This window comes from Sinohyriopsis cumingii, chromosome 17 (assembly GCF_028554795.1).
Source record: "Sinohyriopsis cumingii isolate HCF-2022 chromosome 17, ASM2855479v2, whole genome shotgun sequence".
NCBI lineage: Eukaryota > Metazoa > Mollusca > Bivalvia > Unionida > Unionidae > Sinohyriopsis > Sinohyriopsis cumingii.
The window spans coordinates 16,973,737-16,997,268 of NC_142977.1; the positions used below are offsets into that span (position 1 = coordinate 16,973,737).

A 23,532-nucleotide genomic window follows, 5' to 3' on the forward strand; every position below is an offset into this window, starting at 1 on the left:
TGTATTTATTTACAAGTTATTTTCAGTTGGCCATTGATAAGGCAGTATTCCATTCAGCGCGTTGTACTTGAGCAGAAAAATGTATGCTGTTTAAGTGTACAATTCGCTTATTTTGTTATGTGTACTACTAAGAAAATGTTATTTGAGTCTTCCAATAATAATAGCAATAATAATAATCTCTTTTCAATTTTTTTTATTTTCTCTTACTCGACATTAATACAAGAAGAAAAAGAATAAACGGGCGTGATGATGATATTCTTCTTCTTCTTATAGTGGTCAGGCATACGAGGTCAACTTGCTGGCCAGTCTAGCTGGTCCGGACATTTTAGGGTAGTAGTGTGTATGCTAGTCCTCCACTAGGCCGATAAATCAGCCTTTCACCCGTGATGATGTTGACATATTGTCCATCAGTATCAACACAGATATGGAAGGTCGATTTATCGGACTAGTCTAACATGTAAGACATCGACGTTGATATTTATGTTTTGGGCACCTACTAAAGCATAAATAACATGTGATACGTCTTACATTGTAGGACTCAGAGAGATGAACTGGGTTCGATTCCCGACTGCGACTGTTAGAATTTGTCTCTCATCTATTATGCATTGGGCATAAAAAAGACACGAAATGAATAATAAAAGATAATAATGACAAACAAGGAGAGAATGGTCCAATTTAAACGTCGTTTTAATGCTATGATAACCTGCAAATGGATGAAAATATCGCATGTTTAAAAAGGTCGGCAGCTCTGCGTTTTATAAATTAGCAGCTTTTATCTGCCAGTAAAACTCATTACGTCAAAAGACAGATCAGTATTTTAGTACTCGAGTACTCGAGACTGGTATGCTATTTTGGCTTTTCAAGTTATGTAAATCGCCGCCACAACAAAAAAATCAGGTTTGCCCCCAAAATGACCTAGTTGTAGAACGTGTTTAATATCAACATTACAATGTGGATAATAAGTAACAAGTTTATGTTTATGTGGTGTATGTAATTCACCAAGTGCTATAATTTACGCATGAAAGATATAACAAACGAACATTTATGTCAAGTGAATGTGTCGAATATATTATCCTTGAACCAAGGTTAAATATAGGATGATTCATAACTAAAGTATTTATAATAGCTGAGTTTTAGAAAACGTTAACGAAAACTTTAAGAAATATATTTTGCTTTCCGTTAAAGATATATTAGCAGTATATTCGTTAGAATAACCCGCTAAAAATGCGGTTAATCATGCAGTGTACACGTGATTTTCACATGACGTCCCATAGGTCTATTTACAAACACGTTTCTTTGCAGATTACCGCTAGGGTTCAAATCTGGGCACAGTGTTGGTGCAGATTACGGTCAGTGTCACTGTGTCCATTCGTGATATTGTAGACAAAATTGACTCCATACAAATGTAGGTCATAAAGTGTTGCGATAAAAATGCTGTGTACTGAATATTGGCCCAAGTTGTAAATCTTTCGATAGTTTAAATTACAGTACAACGGTATCACCTTCTGCATTCATTGTTAAGGCTACGGCATTGCAACTAGGTTATATTGACACTGATTTAAGTGCAGTCTGTTAGAAATTATAGGCGCATTCACAATGTTTTCTAAGACATTGAAAGCTGAACGTCTTGCCAAACAGCTAATTTTTAGTGGAACTCTTCTTAAGAGCGATGCAAGACGGACATGGAAAGTTACCATAGCAAATACCAACTTCACTACCTTCTCCAGGAATGAAGTGTTGTTACGTAATGAAAAACAAAGTCATAGTAAATTGTTGCAAAAGAAAATAGATCTTAGATTGGAATGGAACAAAACTTGCCATTGTGGAAGTGCTGAGGTTCAGCATAACGCCAGGCAAAAAGAAAATGCAACTGTCGGTAACAACATGTTTGATTTGCCACAGGTGCCAGTTCCAGAAAGCGATGGCTTATTCAAAGGGATGGAAACTGAGTTCCCGTGTCTCACTAGAAAGTAAGCTAAATTAAGAAGTGAAATAATGATTAGCAACATAAAACATAATTTGTTGTTGTGGAGTTTAACACAAGATAGTACATGGCAGACAGTATAACTGATAGAGGAAAAACCCGGTGGAAATAACCACTGACAAACAGGAAGCTCCAGCCTTTTTTGTCTTTTTTTTTCTGACGATAATAATGGCAGTACCACTAATGTCAGAAAATGAAGTGGGGGGTCTACTTGTTTGTCTAACATTGGCTGAGACTGGGATTCGAACCCATGCAGACAGGTGAGATGGCAGTAATCCATAATGGTGAGTGCTTTTGGAATACTCTGCCACTTCGGGCATGTATAATAGACTTTTATATAGGATTCTGCATTGAACCATTGGTTTGAGAAATGGGTGGGATTGTAGTATTTACAATAGTCGTCGTGTCCCATTGGTCAATTTTTCTTTATGGTGCCCTGTTTGGTCGAGTGGTCTAAGGTGCCCACATTTACAGATCATTGACATCTCACCTCTGTTTGTGTGGGTTTGTTTCTTTGCTCTGACAATATGGGTATGGGGAAAGCATGCCAATAGCATCCATTGGTTCAGATTGTTTAGTCTTATGGTTTTCCGGGGTTCTTCCTCCACCAACTATACTGCCTACTATGTATAAATTATCATATGCTGAAAAATTACTTCAAACCCACAAAACCAAATACTAACAATCAAGTTTTCTTTAACAGAAAAATAATGTTTGGAAGGTGAAATATTCTATTTTACTTATCTATACTTCTGCACTTACAACAGCAAAGCTATCCTTGTTGGTTTCAAAACACAGCTTCACAAAAATTTAGATACACCATTTCGGGAAAAGTTGCCATAGATTTGTTTATAACATAAACTTGTGGTTCACAACCTTATTGAGTGTTAGGACCCTTTCTTAACTTTAAAAAGTTTGTGACCCCCCACATGTAAACTGCTGTACTTTCAGGTACTGTTAATTGAGAAAACCCTGGGCCCACAGGTTGGGACCCACAGTCAAAACTATTTTTTGGTTTTTCACCATCCTAAGTTGGGGTTATTTGACAAGGATATAGTCAAGTTATTTTCTTTTTCATGAAGCCCACACTGATAATATTTGAGGTGATTAGATAATATGATTTTGTTATTGAGGTTTTGCATCAATCTTCGCTCTCTAGCTATTATCGATGAAATGCCTTTCAAAATTAGCAATTAGTACATCTTTGTTATAAAGGTGTTGAATGCATCGAAACTAGGATCCATAGTATATACGACTTTAAACGGTATTGTTACTGCATCTAAACTTGGATCTACATACGACTTTAAAAGAGCACAGCAGAAACTATACATTCTATTTAATTTAAACTGATCTCAATACAAAGATTACAGTATTGTAATTGTAAATTGGTAAACATTCTTCAGTCAACTACATCTTGAACAAAACTTTGTTTTTAGCTCTCCAAAACTTCACTATAAAATGAAAGATTTCTAAACTACATTGAAACAGTCCCCAAACATGGACATGAGTGTCTTCACATGGTACTGTTCATCCTAATTTCATTGTTGCCAATAAAACAATAAAGTAACTATTCAAAGATGACAAAATGAAGTATTAAAGCCAATACATGAGCATCCTAATCCTACTACACCTTGGCAGATCGAGCAGATATTTCTGTGCTTTGGGTCTGTGAATTTCATTGGATGTGACAGCAAGCCACTGCATCCAATCAAAATTAAGTTATTTGAATTTAAACACTGTTCCTACATGATCAAGACAAAGGGAGCACATAACATGAATGGACTCGTAAATAAGCAAATACATCTGTAATGGCTTCTCTCTGGTACTTAGTCATACTTATGATGTTAAACTTACAAAGTATCCTTTTAAAGAATTGCCCACAGTCACCATAGACTTGTACATAGACTTGGATCTGACAGTCACCATAGACTTGGATCTGACAATCATCATAGACTTGGATCTGACAGTCATCTTAGACTTTCACATAGACTTGGATCTGACAGTCATCATAGACTTTCACATAGACTTGGATCTGACAGTCATCATAGACTTGTACATAGACTTGGATCTGACAATCATCATAGACTTGGACATATATCTGACAATCATCGTAGACTTGGATCTGACAGTCATCATAGACTTGTACATAGACTTGGATCTGACAGTCACCATAGACTTGGATCTGACAATCATCATAGACTTGGATCTGACAGTCATCTTAGACTTTCACATAGACTTGGATCTGACAGTCATCATAGACTTTCACATAGACTTGGATCTGACAGTCATCATAGACTTTAACATTGTACATGTAGATCATACTCATAGTCTATGTTTGATTGATGATTTCAATTTAGCAGCATAGACTGAGATCTGCCATTGCCAAATGTGCATGTATATCATAGTCTTGTTTGTTCTGTTGATGATTTCAGTTTAGCATCATAAATCATGATCTCCTGAAATATTTTGTGATTCACACAGTTTCCCTTTGACCCTTACACAGCATAAAGTTGACATGAATTTCATGTTTCGTCTGAAACTAACCTGAATTTATGGGTTAAGTTGACTCAAAAATGTTTTCAAACACTATAATCAACACCATATATGAAACTTTGACATGTTTGCAACCGTACTAAACATCTGCACCACCCACTAATCAGTTAACAGTGTTATCATGGGAAGTTGCAAGTCAAGTCGGGTAGTCCCAGTAAATAACATCAGTATTTACCATAATCTTTTGTTTTGAGATGCAAATGAGTAGTTTGACACTGACCAGTTTAACATCTCTTTATAAGGTAAGTCAGTAAATTGGCTGTAATAACTGGAAATCAAAATTGGTAGATGGAATCAAAGAGAATTGAAATGCCATTTGCTTGTTTTTATGATGCTGTATTATCCACAAAAACAACCTTTTGCAATGAATGGTCTCAATTTATTCTCTAATAATTGCTTAATTAATGATTTCAGTTGATTCACTATTAATTAGTAATGCCCCTAGTATAAAAGTGAATTATTTCCTATTCCATTTCCATTTATTCTGTGTGCATCATACTTTATGTTCATTGTGCAGTATTGTGTCATTCCAGATTAATTTTCAGATTTAAGTATTACATATAAATATATTGGTTTTTAAGAGGAATAATTTGACTTATTTCTCAGGGAATCATCGATGTGATACTAGACTGGGACTGTGAGCATAATTGTAAAAAGTGGTAAGAAGACATTTCTTCATGATACACAGAGAAATTCAGGCATATGCGGAAGGAAATCGAGAGTGATCTAAGTGTATCATTAGTGATATACAGTGTTTAACCATTATCAGTAATGCCAAATATTTTTTCTATGGTGGTGTATAATTATTGCATGTAAGTGTGTGTGTGTGTGATTTGTATTTTTAACTTTAACAATTTTTCAGTCATATTGCTATGATGTCTGCAGTGTGGCAGTTTGTAGTGATATCTAGCACTGGGCAGACATGTAGCATGATGTCTCACCCAGTCACATTATTCTGACATCAGGCCAACCAGTCCTAATATTATCCTCTTAATGCTGAGCGCCTTGCAAGGCAGCTGTTAGTACCATTTTTATATGTCTTTGGAATGACTTGGTCAAAGTTTGAATATGAACCATTCCACGTCCGTGGCAGATGCTGTAACCACTAGACCACCAGAGCGGTCTCATTTCAATGTAGTAAGTAATGTGAAATTTTTCTTTTGGTCTCATCTTGCTGTGTTGTTTGTGTATTAAAAAAGGCTCTTCTTTCCCGTTCTATGTGTTAAAGTTTTAAAAGTATTTTCTTTCTCCATGTTGTTCAGGGCCCTGAGTGACCGAGTGGTCTAAAGCGCTCTCCTTCACGGATCACTGCCATCTCACCTCTGCGTGGGTTCGAGTCTTGGGCTCAGCAAATTTGGATATGTGAGAAAGCTTGCCGGTAGCTTCTTGTGGGCCGGTGGTTCTTTTCGAGGTTTTCCCGGTTCTTCCTCCACCATTAATATTGGCCGCCATGTATAGCCTATCTTGTGCTGAAAAATGGCGTTAAACCCTATAACAACAACAACAAAATTCTCCATGTTGTTCTCATGGCCCTTAGTTTAAGATTTGACTCTTAGTTTTCCTTCAGTTCATATCTCAATGGAAACCATGGGATGCATATTTGTAGTTTATGCACCTGATACAAAAATAAATGTGGCACTTAGTTGAAGAAAGCTGTCGTACTGGAATATTTTGGAAGAAATCAACTACCAATTTACTAAAATTACATTCAGATCTATGATTTTGTTTGTGAAAATTTGGTCATATGACAGGGACATGATAAATTTAACATTGTGATAATCATGTGTAATGACTGATAATCATGTGTAATGACTGACTGTGATTCTCGTGTATAATGACTGATAATCATGTGTAATGACTGACTGTGATTCTCATGTGTAATGGCTGATAATCATGTGTAATGACTGATAATCATGTGTAATGACTGAATTTGATAATCATTATCATGTGTAATGACTGAAAATCATGTGTAATGACTGACTGATACTTGTGTAATGACTGACTGTTACTCATGTGTAATGACTGATAATCATGTGTAATGACTGACTGATTCTCGTGTGTAATGACTGATAATCATGTGTAATGACTGAATTTGATAATCATTATCATATGTAATAACTGAAAATCATGTGTAATGACTGACTGATACTCATGTGTAATGACTGATAATAATGTGTAATGACTGACTTTAATAATCATTTGTCATGACTGACTGATAATCATGTGTAATGACTGAATTTGATAATCATTATCATATGTAATGACTGAAAATCATGTGTAATGACTGATACTCATGTGTAATGACTGACTGTTACTCATGTGTAATGACTGTGAAAATCATGTTTAATGACTGACTTTGATAATCATTTGTCATGACTGTGATAATCATGTGTCATGACTGATTGTGTGTTAATCATGTATATGACTGTCTGTGCAGACTTAAGATATTTCAGAATTAACTTATGATAAATATACAAGTACACATTTAATGAATATATTTACAACAATTTGCAAACTAATAGTTAATACATTGTGTTATTTTTATATTAATAGTAGCACATGAACTTATTTTCCATTGGAAAGTACAGATTTTTCCACACATGCATAAATCAGGCTATTTTCTAGGATGTGTGATTGTGGGATTCACAATATATTCCTAAACATTTATATAAAAAAATCAACTGAATTCCTTGCCATTATTTTGTCATTATATCTATGAATCTCGTTCTTTTTTCAAAGGGAACATCCAGAAAGTACGTATGAAAAAATCAGCAAGTTTTGCCCCCCTCCCCCAGTGTATGTACATTTGTGCACAGCATGCATATTCCCCCCCCCCAGCCCCAGTGTATGTACATTTGTGCATCATCCACCTTCAACAATAACTTGGACAATCGAACTTGGAAAGATGAAGTTGAATACATTCATTAAAATAAGCAGTTTTAAGTATTAATTCTTTGTAACGAAACTTAAAATAATTTTAACGCTTGAAAATTTAACTGAGGAAGTATTAATATCAACTATAAAATGTAGCATGAATTTTACACCAAATCATAGTCAAGGAGCTTATGTAGCTTTTGTGTTTTGCCCAATGTTGGTGCAGAAAGTATTTACATACTGGCCCCCTGATGGTGCAGAAAGTATGTACATACTGGCCCCCTAATGGTGCAGAAAGTATGCACTTACTGGCCCCCTAATGGTGCAGAAAGTATGTACATACTGGCCCCCTAATGGTGCAGAAAGTATTTACATACTGGCCCCCTGATGGTGCAGAAAGTATGTACTTACTGAACCCCAGATGGTGCAGAAAGTATGTACATACTGGTCCCCTGATGGTGCAGAAAGTATGTACATACTGGCCCCCTGATGGTGCAGAAAGTATGTACATACTGGTCCCCTGATGGTGCAGAAAGTATGTACATACTGGTCCCCTGATGGTGCAGAAAGTATGTACTTACTGGTCTCCTGATGGTGCAGAAAGTATGTACATACTGGCCCCCTGATGGTGCAGAAAGTATGCACATACTGGCCCCCTGATGGTGCAGAAAGTATTTACATACTGGTCCCCTGATGGTGCAGAAAGTATGTACATACTGGCCCCCTGATGGTGCAGAAAGTATGTACATACTGGCCCCCTGATGGTGCAGAAAGTATGTACATACTGGCCCCCTGATGGTGCAGAAAGTATGTAGTTACTGGCCCCCGATGGTGCAGAAGCTATGTACTTACTGGTCCCCTGATGGTGCAGAAAGTATGTACTTACTCGTCACAGAAAGTATGTACTTACTGGTCACACAAAGTTATGTACTTACTGGTCTGCTGATGGTACAGAAAGTATGTGCTTACTGGTCCCCTGATGGTACAGAAAGTATGTACTTACTGGTCTCCTGATGGTGCAGAAAGTATGTACTTACTGGTCACAGAAAGTTTTTACGTACTGGTCCCCTGATGGTGCAGAAAGTATGTACTTACTGGTCACAGAAAGTATGTACTTACTGGTCTCCTGTCTCCTGATGTTGCAGAAAGTATGTACTTACTGGTCCCCTGATGTTGCAGAAAGTATGTACTTACTGGTCCCCTGATGGTGCAGAACGTATGTACTTACTGGGTATTAAGTCGCACCCACCTCATACTTGCTTCTTTATGCACACACACACACACACATACACACACAGAGTAGCGTGCTGTTCTTAATAGCAATACAAATATGCAACATGTTGTGCATCTATTGTCACCAGCGATGTAAAGCTCTGTTTGCTTCAGGCAGGGAGTGAGTTTGCAATATTTCCTTATGTACCATTTTAACAGTTACATATTACATACTGTTTATTATATGCTTAAGTGTGAGGTATAGAGACCTATTGCAAAATAATTTTCATACCTTTTCATTTGTATATTTTTACATATGAAAATATATCCTTATATTTTCTTGTGAAAATACAAGATTTCCTATTGTGTCATTTGATACTTATTTGTGTCTACCTACGAGAGTTGTACCTGCGGCAACAAAAATGAGCAGGTTGTGAGCTAGAACAGATAATCAGAAACTGCCTTGCATTTCAGACACGGAAATTAATCTTTGATAAAGAAATGTGAATAGATGCCGTTCATGTCAGACCCTCAGAAGTTATTTCCCTTCCTTGATAATAACAATGATAAACCCTCTGATGCATTGCTGAATTGGAATTCGATTGTTTTTAGATACGGTCTTATAGTTTATAAACTGACATGGAGCGTGTTGTGCCTAATAGTATGTTTAATCATCACAATTTCAATACTGGAGCATGTTTGGTATGTAATAAAAGGAAAATGTTCTTTTCCTACATTAATACCAAATATATTTAATCTTGTGGTTCCAAAAAATATATCTTAACACATCACATGTTTGGAACCACATGATAAAATATATCCAGTATTAATACAGGAAAAGAAAATATCAGATATATATGAATGGAAAAATAGGTAGATATATGAAGGCTCTTGTGTATATAACGTAAATACTCGTAGAAAAATAGTCACAATTAATATATAATTTTTCTGTATGGTTTTGAAAGATTCATCTTTTTTTACCCCTATCTCTCTCTCTCTCTCTCTCTCTCTCTCTCTATATATATATATATATATATATATATATATATATATATATTCCAAAATGGAATTGTGAATTTCACAATTTGTTGGATTCTTAAAAGAATTACCGATAATTCTGTCCCTTTAATTTCAGTAAGACCACAGGTCCAGAACCACAGTATGACAATATTCTCACAGGATACAAGACTTTAACCATTCATGAGCCATTTGAAATGAAATATGGCGGTATCTTGCCAAAAGTTAACATCGCCTATGAGACGTGGGGAGAGCTGAATGAGGATCATTCTAATGTTGTCTTGATACATGCAGGTCTTTCCGCTAGTTCCCATGCCAGAAGTCATCCAGTATGTATATGCAAGGACAAAGAAATTTGTTGATACTTAGGAATTTTAATACAGCACACTATGTAGTAGTCTTGAGATAGAACAAAACTGTCATTGACACATGCTCTATTCTTGTGTCTCCAAGTTGCTGTGACAGGTTTCTGGTAAATGTTTTCAGAATTAATAAGTTGACAATCATGTGTCCTTTCATTCTTTTACAGACATTATGTACTTTTCATTTAATATTTTAGAACTTCTGTATAACAGCATTGAAAAGAGGTTTATTGTATGTACCATGTAACAACATGGACAACGTTTTGTAGGTTGCAAGATTTATGAAGTCATGTCACTAGCATTATGCAAATGGTGAATACCAGGTCATAGTTCATCAACACTAGTTCTGTCTTGTCTATTAGTGGATTAAAGACAAAAATTATAATACTGATAAGTTCTCAGAAAATAAATATTTTTCCTATCGATTTTCTTTGGTATGGATCACTGTAACATTGTTTGAGTTTGCTAGGCCCGCTCTTAAGTGGCAACCCTATGCCACCACTGCACAGTGGCGGTGAATTCCTATTTTTCGATACATATATGAAAAATAGGATGGAAGGGTCAGAGTAAACTTGGAATGCTAAACTGCAATGGATTTCACTAGTACAATGTATCTCCTATAAGAAAAAAAATGTCATGCTCTTGAATCCAGTATGTTGACAACTGGAAATTGAACATTGATTCACATAATATACATTGCTATATACACTTGCCTTACTGATCAAACAAAACAAGTTTAATTTGCAGACTTGCTGACACGTCTCAGTAACCCCTGAAGGCAGGGTGAATCCACTGTATGGTTAAGAAATAGATGGCCACTGACCATGGTGGATAGGTGACAGATTACATGTCATTTATGTAGGACATTTGATTGGAAATTTGCCTGGGGGAAATTAGAATGGCTGTTGTTACTAGGTGACCACTGAACTAACATGAACTGTTTAGGACAGGTTTGACTGGCTGTGTGTACAGTCTATGGTCAGATGCTACTGTTTGTTGAAAAGAGGCTGTGAAAAGCATTTCAGACTTTAATTGCTCATAAATATTACTTATTATATATGTTCATGTGCTACCATGATAATAAAGACAGTTTTGACAAAAAATATGTAATTGTTAATTATTAATTTTCTCTGATTTCTGAAGACATTACATTCCAGACAGATCAAAATGGACACATAAAAAAATTAATTTTTTGTTATCATTGCAAGTACATAAAACTGGATGTTTGGTACAGACTTGTGTAGCCTGATTTCTTACCTGGAAAAATGTCTTGCTGATTTGGAAAAATAAATTTTATCACCCCACTGTTGCATGTGATGCGTCTGTCCAACTGGTTATGTGATGATCAGGGCCCCGAGTGGCCGAGTGGTCTAAAGCTCTCTCTGTTACGGATCACTGCCACCTCACCTCTGTCTGCGTGGGTTCGAGTCCAGGATTCGGCCAATGTGGGTATGTGAGAAAGCTTGCCAGTAGCTTCTTGTGGGTCGGTGGTTCTTCCCGGGGTTTTTCCGGGTTCTTCCTCCACCATTAATACTGGCCACCATGCATAGCCTGTCATGTGCTGAAAAATGGCATTAAACCCCACAACAACAACAACAACAACATGTGATAATCAATGACTTGCCCTGTCAAAGTACTTTCAGTAAATTAAACAGTATGATGTGCTTTGTCAATTTATATTGTGTTCGACTTGTGTATTCTGATTTCTAACCTGAAATTTTTTTTGCTGGTTGTAAAAATAATTTTAACAAATTTAATTTTATCACCCCACTGTTGCATGTGATGCATATGTCCAACCGGTTATGTGATGATCAATGACTTGCCCTGTCATAACACTGTCAGTAACTTAAACAGTATGATGTGCTTTGTCAATTTTCATTGTGTTTGAATAAGAAAGCGTACATACTTGTATATATTCAACATTTGACAAATATACAAATTCATGAACAAACCATCCCTGTCTGTCTGCTTTCATCATTATGTGAGTAAAATTTTGGGTTCTATTTTTGCCTGACACGCAAACAGTTACACACAACATTCAGTTTGCACACAGCACACCTGCTATCCTGTTGTCAAAATCCAGCGTAATTACAGTTGATCAGGATGCTTGCTAAAGATGTCTGTAAGGGTGATACTGGATTGTTTCTTGAACTGGTAAGTTACGTGATATATGTCAATATAAGAGAATTCTTTAAATGGGTTGCAAATATACTTAACATAAATTGTTTATCGTTAATTACAAATACATGATAACCATTAAAATGAAAGAATTCAGCAAGGAAACACCTGTATTTTGTTGGTTTTCTTGAGATGGACATTTATGACAGACATCAAAACCAGCCTCACACAAGATTTACAGACCAGAAGCATTCATCGATGTTACATTGTTGTGCATAAACAGCTGTGATATTAATGAACAGAACTGAGATTCTATACCAGTTTTTCCAGTTGGCATGCCTGAAAGAAGCAATAATACTGACATTTGGGTTTCTTGCAGTACAATCAAAATTTTTATTTCTAACCAACCTGTGTGCAAATCACGTGACATTGATGGAACAGCAGTAATGAAACTTGATTATTGTTTTGTGATTCTTGTATATTGTTATTTTAAGAGGATATCACTCACATGCAGTTAAATAGACTGAAATAAATACTGCATTTCTAATTAAGGATTGTATATAATTTGATTAATCCTGATTAACATATTTGCATCTCATGTAACATTCATAGAACAGAATTGGCATTCATAGTAATGTGATTCTAGACTAGTCTTTTGTCTAGGAAAGTTATACACTATAACATTGCTTTGCTTAAAATCAGATTTTGGATTTTTTTTACCTTGATTGAGTACTGTCAAGAGTTTTACCTTGATTGAGTACTGTCAAGAGTCTTACCTTGATTGGCCAATGTGGGTATGTGAGAAAGCTTGCCAGTAGCTTCTCGAGGGTCGGTGGTTCTTTCCGGGTTTTCTCGGGTTCTTCCTCCACCATTAATACTGGCCGCCATGTATAGCCTATTGTGTGCTGAAAAATGGCGTTAAACCCCACAACAACAACAACTTACATTGATTGAGTACTGTCAAGAGTCCTACCTTGATTGAGTAGTGTCAAGAGTCTTACCTTGATTGAGTAGTGTCAAGAGTCCTACCTTGATTGAGTAGTGTCAAGAGTCTTACCTTGATTGAGTAGTGTCAAGAGTCTTACCTTGATTGAGTACTGTCAAGTCTTACCTTGATTGAGTACTGTCAAGAGACTTACCTTGATTGAGTACTGTCAAGAGTCTTACCTTGATTGAGTACTGTCAAGAGTCTTACCCTGATTGAGTAGTGTCAAGAGTCTTGCCTTGATTGAGTAGTGTCAAGAGTCTTACCTTGATTGAGTACTGTCAAGAGTCTTACCTTAATTGAGTACTGTCAAGAGTCTTACCTTGGTTGAGTACTGTCAAGAGACTTTGTAGCAACAGCAGTATCAGATCAACAATAAGGACCAAAAAGTCCTTGGATAAAAGGTACTTAGTCCAGAAGTCCCTAATCAAGTTGGCATGCCACTGACCATACATAAAAGCCAAGAGGTGCATCAAGAACCAATATTATATGAAAATAATGTAAGAAAATATAAATGTAGGACTATATCAATATATTTTAAAGTACATACTTGTACTAATACATGGCAGACTCAACATACTAAATTTAAATAGAGAAATAAATTTTTTATTTGTCCTTCCTTGTTACATGAGTTACATTTTGTACTGTAATAAAATTTTAATACCAGTTTAATGGAATATGAAACAATGATGCATCATTTTGCTGTTTTATGCTAATTGCAAATGGTCACTGACATCTTAAGAAATACTAAGAAAATGTTTCACATGAGAATTTTTGTAAAATCTTAATGTAATGTTTGGAGTTGTTTCTTGATGGATTACAAGTACATGATAAATGGGCACATTTTGCATACATCTTAACCATGCTGCTGCTGCTTTTATTCATTATGTAGTTGCTGTAATAGATTTATGTTAATTATGATACAGATAATAAAAGAAGTCATCAATTAAATATCTAATTTGTTCGTCCTGTTACATGAGTTATATAATGACAGCATTGCTCTGACAAGCAACATTTGGAAAGGAAAACTGACAGTTATCTTCCAGCTGTTACATTATAGAAGATGGGAAACTAGACCATTGATCCATAATGAAGTTGATGTGAAAAAGAAGCATGTTAAATTGGGTATTTTGTCCCACAGGATTGGCTGAGGAGCATATTGTTAGTCCTATACCACAATGAAGGTAGAACCCTTGATAGGACTCATTGCTAAAGTCCAGAGAAACACTCGGTATATCATTTGATATGCTTCAACATTAAAAAACTAGTCCTTCATCATTTGATAGTGTTTTACAGTTCAGGTGTATTTGAAGAAACTTATAATTGTTTTTTTTTTATTTCAAGGACAATCCAAAACCAGGTTGGTGGGAGAAGTTTGTTGGTCCTGGTTGTGCCGTGGATACAGATAAATTTTTTGTCATCTGCACTAACACTCTTGGGGGATGCTATGGGTCAAGGTACAAGGCTAATACACAAGTGTCTTCTTATTTGATACACACCATGAAGGTCAGTAATGACTTGAGGATTCAAAACATATAGGCCTCTAACGATATCTATTGACAGTAAAAAAAGTCACAAAAAGAAGCAACACAGGTTTAGTAACTTAACCAATAATTTAATTCTCTAAATTATAAAATGAAAATTTAAGAGGAATCTAAAGAATTATCTATTAAATCCAATATAATCCTAAAAGGTTCTAAACAAGTCCAAAAGAATTGAGTGTTCCAAATGAATTCCAGGTCCTCGAATGTTCTTTTGAGTCAACAGTCTTCATGTCTTACAATGGCAGTGTCCAGAACAACTTTAAATAAATTCACAGTATCCCAGAATACTACTTTTGTCCATTGAACACTTTGAAATTCCAATGAATAATCCAGAAAGATGTTTCCTTACATATTTGAGCTAAACACAACATTAAACACATCTGCAGAATGATGTTAACACAAGAACGTAGGAAGTAAGAATGAATCAATCATCCAACCATACCTCTTATATACACCCATATAGTCCTAGATCACAATTTCCACCTACTTGCTACATGACATGTCACCATACCTCACATTGCCAATAAACCCACTTGAATGACCCATCCAGTGGGAACTTTCTCTAAACTCATAAACAGGTTTATTAGGAATACTGATGTTTAAAGATCATAAACACCTATTTATAGATCCTATGCAATCTACTGGCACTCACCAAAAGTAAAAGGCACTATAATGATAATGACATGACATTCTATTCCAACTGTATTTACTTGATATTATGTCAGAGAGGGACTTTAGGAACCACTTCATGATATTAAGTCGTGGGCATTAGGCCCTTGTTTCCTGATATTAAGTTAGAGAGGGTCTTTAGGCCTCCATTTTATGACATTAAGTCAGAGAGGGTCTTTAGGCCTCCATTTCATGACATTAAGTCAGAGAATGTCTTTAGGCCTCAATTTCATGACATTAAGTCAGAGAGGGTCTTTAGGCCTCCATTTCATGACATTAAGTCAGAGAAGGTCTTTAGGCCTCCATTTTCTGACATTAAGTCAGAGAGGGTCTTTAGGCCTCCATTTCATGACATGAAGTCAGAGAGGGTCTTTAGGCCTCCATTTCATGACATTAAGTTAGAGAGGGTCTTTATGCCTCCATTTCATGACATTAAGTCAGAGATGGACTTGAGGCAACATTTCACTCATCATCTCCAGTTTTCTTCATCAAACAGAGATATTTTTTGCTTGATTCACAGGACAGAATTTTGCAATAAATATGGAGCCTAAGTGGTTAGTGTGTCTGCCACATATGTGGGAGATTGTGGGTTTGAACCCTGGCCAAGTCATACAAAAGACTTACAAAAATAGTACTAACAGCTGCCTCGCTTGGCACTCGGCATTTAGAGGTTAATGTTAGGACTGGTTGGCCTGGTGTCAGGATAATATGACTGGGTGGGACATGATGCTACATGTCTGCTGGATGATGACACTGTGATAGACATCACTATAAACTGCTTCACAGCAGACATTGTAGCGATATGACTGAAGAATTGTTAAAACTACGTTAAAAATCGAAGTCACACACACATACACACTAAATATGGAGTAGGCTGAAAATCATAATATTTTGAATTCTTCTTAAAAGAATTTGTGAGTATTTCTTCCAATTTTAGAGATACCCCAACATTATTTTCAAGAATAAAATCTTTCTGTTATGTACAATTTTATAACTATATATATATATGTATATGTATATGTATGTATGTATGTATGTAATCTTTTCCATGTTTCTTAATTCTCTAAAGTCACATAATTATCAAAGTATCATAGAGCAGATCATTATTTAAAAATGTCAGCCAGAGGAGAAACATTGAGAAATTTAGTGAAACCTGGACAAATAAGTGCATAGGTGATAATTAGCATGTTATTAGATGAAAAATTTGCAGACACAGTCATTCTTTGGTGTGGTGACAATACAGTGCAACTTTGTGATAATAAGTGTATTGCATGGAAAGAAAGAATACACTAGCTTTGTAGTATGTTTGTAGTGAAAATAAGTGCATATGTGGAAATGAGCATGTTACATGGAGAGTAAGCACACAAAATCTTAACTTTGACTGGAAAACAAATGGATATGTGGAGAAAGAAATGTGGCATGGAAACAAAGCACAAATGTCATGCAGGCTTTCAAGCATTTTTGGAGTGAAAATAAGTGCGGATATGTGAAAAATTATCATATTAACATGGAAAATAAGCATGCATGGACTTTACAGTACTTAAGTATTGAAAATAAATGCAATATTTGTGTAGAAATAGATCATTCAGAAATGTATTTCACTATTAAAGTGATTTGTTTGACTTTGATTGGTTTACTTTGATTCTGCCTCCTCCTCTTTTTTTTAATCAACCATCTGTCTGGAGTATGTTGTTAAATTTCATTGATGGGGTTAATAACTGAAACTCTGCATGTACTTGCAAAGCCTGTAAATTCCACTTTTAACTCATTGGTAGGACCAGTAGGTCCCTAAATTGCCCAGGTCCACACAAGCCAAGGACCAGTCCAATCGCACAGTCTAACATGCAATATATCAAATAAAGCATGAAATACAGTAAAGAAAAAAGCCAAGGACCAGTCCAATAGCACAGTCTGACATGCAGATATTTAAAATAAAAAAAGGAAGTCCATTAAAGAAAAAATGCCAAGGACCAGTCCAATAGCACAGTCTGACATGCGGATATTTAGAATAAAGCATGAAATCAGTAAGGAAAAGATGCAGACTCAAAATTCATACATTTGCTTTTCTGCATATTCAGTCATAATGATATTTTATTGACATTAACAATACAATTTTCAAATCACATGTTCATGACTTTTGTTGGTGGTTCAGTTTTGAATCTCAGTGATGTAGTTAGCTAATATTTCAGGTCTAAAAGTTCTCAGTATAAAAGATAGCAACACACAAATAAAAAATACCACATGTGCCATTCAAAGCTTGTTCAGTGAAGCAGATGGGAAAACTCCCATAAAGTCACTTTATATGCAATCAGTAACCTTAAAAGTAGCTATTCACTTTGCAGATAGTCCTAGTTTCCTTTGACCTCTCCCACCCCTTTTATGATATTTTGACATTTTTATTGTCAGACTATCTAAATGGAATGGGAAAGGTTTCAAAACACTTTTCCCCATGACAGATTGCTCATCCTCAGACAAACATTGCCTTTGTCCTTGGGGTGTGTGTGTCAGGTGCATGTTTTATGAGAAGAAAGGTCAGTGGGCAGTGTTCTCATCAGTACAGAAATCAGCTAGCTCTGATCCCTCTGACATGGTGAATAACTGGTTGTGTACTCAGCTTGTAAAGGCTCAGGGAATCAGGGTCTTGATGATTGTGAGGGGTATGTCTATTTACTATTAATAATCTATCCTGTACAAGTAATAATGCTCTTTGCTTGTTTCATGTGCTATCAATGGGTCTGCTTGTTTCACATGCTATCAATGGGTCTGTTATGCAGTTGGACATGGCTGTTAAAAAGGTACTTGAATAATGACTGACTCTGGGTATACATGTACCATTGATGCTGAGCAAACAAACAAACTTTAGTAGCGATACTCAACACATGTTGAAGCCTTTTTCCTTTGATTATGGAAAGTCTGAATACATTTATTCTTATCATGATTGGCATCCTTTTCATACCTGGGACATTTGAATCCCTGCATTGAAACATGCCTTGTAGCAGACAAATTCCCTGTAGATGATTCTTGCCTTTTGCCAGTAAACAAACTTATTACATCTAGAACATACAGTTGTCCGATATTGTTGATGCGTAGTTTTAGCTATTGTTGAGAACAGGCTTTTTATTGTTGAAGATCAGCCTTAGACTGGTAATCAGTGTATTGCATCCTAAATGTGAAGATTTCCAGAAATATTTTACAGCACCAGTCTCTTAATATCATTTGCATCCATGCACATTATGACTCTTTTCAAGGATTCAAAAGCACATTTTGTACTATTTATAGGAACAGATAAGAGATATTAAAGGTCTGATTGGCTAGTACTGCTTACATATGACTGGTCCATGGCTAAACGCAATTGGTCCTGGACCTCAGACCACTGCAGTTTTCAGGCTCTGACTTGTATCAAGGTTCATTAACAGTTGATAAGTGCATACCAAAATAAACACATATGGCCTAAAGTGAATTAAAATATAAGCATTTATGCACATTATCCAGATCTTAAGGTATTGAATGGGATGAAAAAACACTTGTTCCCTGATGGAAAAATTTTCAACCAGTCTGATCTGCTTTGTCTGATATAAAGATAATTAGTTACCCAATCAGAATCATGGGATTTATCATGTGACTCTTATGAATCAATATCAGATCAAGTTTCATACTCAGTCACATGACTTTGTCAGTGTAGCTTAATTCACAAAAAACCTACTCAATTTTGGTATTTTCTCCCATTTAGAGTACAGAATCCCATGAAAATATACAAACTAATCCTGTAAAACAGTCTCAAAAAGGTCATAAAAGCCCGAAATAAAATGATATGTATATAAAATAAAATAAGTAATCCCAAGGTTCATAATTCCTGCATGCATACATCATGATGCTTTTATTGCCTATTTCAGCGGACCCTCAACCATCAATCCTCTCACTGGAAAGGTGAGTATCGGGGACATGGAAATATCCAACAATTTTCAGCTTGGTTAGAGTTGAGGTTTTTGATTTATTGCACAAACATTTTTTTAAAAACTCTCATAATTGTGCATATTCCTACATTATTTTGGAAATAACAGATTTTACAGCAAAATATTGACTTGTCTGTTGTTGCCAGAAAATGTAAATGCCCAAATCATATATCCACAGTGCACCAAATAATGAACAAGCAGTTTGACAGTATCACCACTTTATTACATAGTAAAATTCGTCATGGATTTACCAATCCACTTTATAATACCACTAACTTAAAGTTGCCACTCCAGATGTTCTTTGGTAATTTTTGTGCATGTTACACATTAAATTTAGCAAAGTTGACAGATCATTAGTTAATTAGGCCACTTTATAGTTCACCTAGCTTTAAGTAACTACCACAGATTTTCTTAGGTAATTGGTAGTGTTACAAAGTAACTACCACAGATGTTCTTAGGTAATTGGTAGGTGTTACAAAGTAACTACCACAGATGTTCTTAGGTAATTGGTAGTGTTACAAAGTAACTACCACAGATGTTCTTAGGTAATTGGTAGGTGTTCCAAAGTAACTACCACAGATGTTCTTAGGTAATTGGTAGTGTTACAAAGTAACTACCACAGATGTTCTTAGGTAATTGGTAGGTGTTACAAAGTAACTACCACAGATGTTCTTAGGTAATTGGTAGTGTTACAAAGTAACTACCACAGATGTTCTTAGGTAATTGGTAGGTGTTACAAAGTAACTACCACAGATGTTCTTAGGTAATTGGTAGTGCTACAAAGTAACTACCACAGATGTTCTTAGGTAATTGGTAGGTGTTACAAAGTAACTACCACAGATGTTCTTAGGTAATTGGTAGGTGTTACAAAGCATCATAGTAGCCAGCAGTCCTTTGTAATGTTGAATGAGCAAAACTTGACACCTGGAGTTTGGGGATCTGTCAGTTGTATCAGCCATACACTAGTACATAATCTTCTGGAGCAGTAAATCATAAAATTTGGGAAGATCAGAAGTCTTCATGATCAGATTTTATTTCTAGTTTACTTTTTGGTTTTATTTTTGAAAAACCTTTGAATATTTGGAAAATGCCTTTAGCTTTTCATTAAACTCCTTGGAATACAAAGCTCTAATATCGAATAAAATATATAAATTTTTAATGCAGATGTTTTTGCTGTTTACATATTTTAAAAAAGTAATTAATAAATAAATGGATTAAAGCTAATTAGATCAAATAACATATGACACAGATAGTTACCAGATGGAGTTGCATCCATTGTATATGCTGATTTGTAATTAGTGAAGTGCATTTTCTTGGATGATTGTACTAATATGCAATACACAAGGTAACAGATGGTGAAATTTCAGTTTTGATAAGAAAATGCACTACATACTTTTGGGGGTCTTTGATACGACCCTAAGACACAAACCTTGACTTTTAAGTTGCACAGAATTGATACCTTTTTAATCTTTGGTGAAAATGTTTATTCCTCAGAGTGTTTCATTTGTATTTCACATGATGCATATTCTGTTTGCTAACTACATAAAAGGAAAAAAACCTACATCCCATTTTTATTTCAGCCATATGGGACAACCTTTCCAGTTATCAGTGTGAATGATATGGTTCGGGCACAGTTTTTATTGCTGAACCATCTTGGGATACAGAAGGTATGTTTACATTTGGGAGCAGATAAATGTAAATGCAGGGTATGGTCCTCCCTCATTATGATGCAATTCATGTGCTGCATACAAGCATACCTCATTATAATGTAATTCATGTGCTGCATACAAGCATGCCTCATTATAATGTAATTCATGTGCTGCATACATGCATACCTCATTATTTATATTATATGTATGAAGCAGGTCTGTGACGTGTGTGTTGTACACAGAACAACAAATTAGACATACATAATACGAAGCAATATAACTAAATTAAGTTAGTTTAATGGAATCTATGCCAATATTGGCATCATGTTCATCGCATTATAGTAAGAGATATTAGCGTGAGGGACTACAGAACAGGTTTCAATCCATTTCAGGTACATGCCAGTGTAGGATCATCGCTTGGAGGTATGTGTTCACTTACTGCTGCAGTGTTATACCCGGAGAGAGTTGACAGGTACATAGTTAAAACTTAACTTAGTTTGCTTCATTTTTCACGGCTAGAATTTTGGGTGTCTTTTTTTTTGTTATTGTACTACTAATTGCATTGATATAGGTATCTACATTTATAAAAATATGTGTCTAGTACCCTCATTGCATCTCAGCCATTCTTGCTTGCTTGGGCCTATGCAACATTTTTAAATGGGTTTCATAGGAATTGCCACCTCAAGGGGGAGCTAATGGGGCTAAACTGGTATGTACATTGGGTCAAGTATTCGCATTTAACTCAAGTTTATTTGCACCCTGTATGTATACTGTGACACTTGGAATCATGAAATTGGGCAGGGAAACAGGTAGGTCATGATGAGTACTGTAGTACAAGTCACATGGCTCATGTATGTGCTCGAAGTCACTTTTTGCAGCTGCAGGTGTCATTTTGGAGACTGACAACACATACCTTTAAATTGAATTTATTCACTTTATTTCACACCTTGTCCATCAAATTTCCATTGAAGATTATTTTATAAATTCTTAAAAAAATGTTTAATGGCAAATTCAGTGAGAACATACTTTGACATTGTTAGGCACAGTTAAGCAAGCAGGGTGATCTCGTTTAAACCATTTGTGTCGCGTGATATGATGTAAGAAAGAACGCATCTGTGGTTGGGAAAAAGTTGCGTTACAAACATAAACAGAGACATGACAATGTCATCATTTATAAACAGAGCATGGAAAAACACCTATAAGAAGAAGAAAATTGGTAAACAAGTCTAATAAATTGTTGTATATATCTTCTGTATGGTATGTCATGTCATTAATTTTTCCCATGCAAATATGTGCTTTCATACACATAAAAGACTAGAAAAATGGCTGTCAATTCAGATTTTTTAAGTGAAATTTTACATCATGCTACATTATCATTTTGAAAAATGTCACATGTACAAGCTGATCATTAAAATTCTTGTATGTTACTCCTTTTTCCCTTGCGTAGTTGAACATCCATACAGGAGATGAATGATGATGCGCCCAGCTTTTTGTTCATGTGATCATACCTTGATTCCCCCTGCACTAGTAATAGTTCAATCCAATATAGACTTTCTTGACTCAGTGTAATGCCAGACGGCTATGTAAAATTTCATAATGAACAGTAATTTTCGTCTGGAAATTTTGTTATGACAGTTAATGTGTAGATCACTGAAAATTCTTGATTGAATAAACTTTGTTATAACTATAATATAACCACAGCAGCCATTTAAAAATGTTTTTTTTACTCCTCCTGAAAGGAAAGTCATATTGACATGGAGTTTGCAACAGCTGACTTATTAAGATTTCTGTTTGATAAAAATGGTGTTGATCAGATGTCTAATAGGGCCGGCACAGCAGTCATCTTGAAAATCTTGTTTTTGCTACTCCTTCTGAACCAAAAGTCAAGTTAATAACGGTTTTTCACTAAAAGACCACATATGATGTCTACTTGTGCTAAATTATAATGCCTTTCTGATGTCCCATTTGGCTGCATTCTTGAAAATGTTGTCACTACTACTCCAGGATATAATGTCATACAGACATAAGCTTTTTACCAGAAGACTTCTTATGATGTCTAGTTGGTCCTAAGTGGAATTAGTTTTGCTGACACATAATATTTGGCTGCCACTGTTACCATCTTGAGAATCCTGTTATACTTAGTTCTCCTACATGCATATCACTATTAATATGGATTTTTTATTATTAAAAGACTTGTTCTGGTTGGACCTAAACAAAAATAGTGCCAATATGACGTCCAATGTGGCCACTACGATGGCCAGCTTGAAAATCTTGTTACCAATACTTTTTTGGTTAAAAAAACGATCATATCAGCATGGGATTTTCACCAATTTAGAACTTTTTGTGATGTCTTGATGATCACAAAGGAAAATGGTATGAATTTGATCTCCACAGTGTCACCACTTCTACTAGACCCTGAGATTATTTTTATCAGGAGATTTCTATGATGTTTTGTTGGTCTTATCTGATGCCTAGTGGCCTATGATGTTTTGTTGGTCTTATCTGATGCCTAGTGGCTTATGATGTTTTGTTGGTCTTATCCGATGCCAAGTGGCAGCCATCTTGAAACTCTGGATATAGTTACTCCTCAAAGTCCAAAGTTGTATCAATAT

The 23,532-nt window shown here is 35.5% G+C and overlaps 1 protein-coding gene across 6 annotated transcripts in view; it reads left to right on the top strand.

The window, feature by feature from the left end:
• Positions 1 to 1,324: 1,324 nt before the first annotated feature.
• The window catches only part of LOC149777825 (uncharacterized), a 48,793-nt gene continuing 26,585 nt past the window's right edge, over positions 1,325 to 23,532 (top strand). The window contains exons 1-8 of one of the 6 annotated variants that reach the window (XM_089938891.1): positions 1,832 to 1,970; positions 5,144 to 5,196; positions 7,277 to 7,290; positions 9,759 to 9,969; positions 14,450 to 14,562; positions 19,212 to 19,245; positions 20,852 to 20,938; positions 21,313 to 21,392. In XM_089938891.1, coding sequence (XP_089795017.1) covers positions 9,838 to 9,969; positions 14,450 to 14,562; positions 19,212 to 19,245; positions 20,852 to 20,938; positions 21,313 to 21,392 — 446 coding nt within the window. In that variant the 5' untranslated portion in view covers positions 1,832 to 1,970; positions 5,144 to 5,196; positions 7,277 to 7,290; positions 9,759 to 9,837. Of the gene's footprint in view, positions 1,971 to 2,250; positions 2,269 to 4,722; positions 4,780 to 5,143; positions 5,197 to 7,276; positions 7,291 to 9,758; positions 9,970 to 14,449; positions 14,563 to 19,211; positions 19,246 to 20,851; positions 20,939 to 21,312; positions 21,393 to 23,532 lie in introns of those variants that run through there. The other 5 variants (XM_089938889.1, XM_089938888.1, XM_089938887.1 and 2 more) reach the window with 5 other exon arrangements.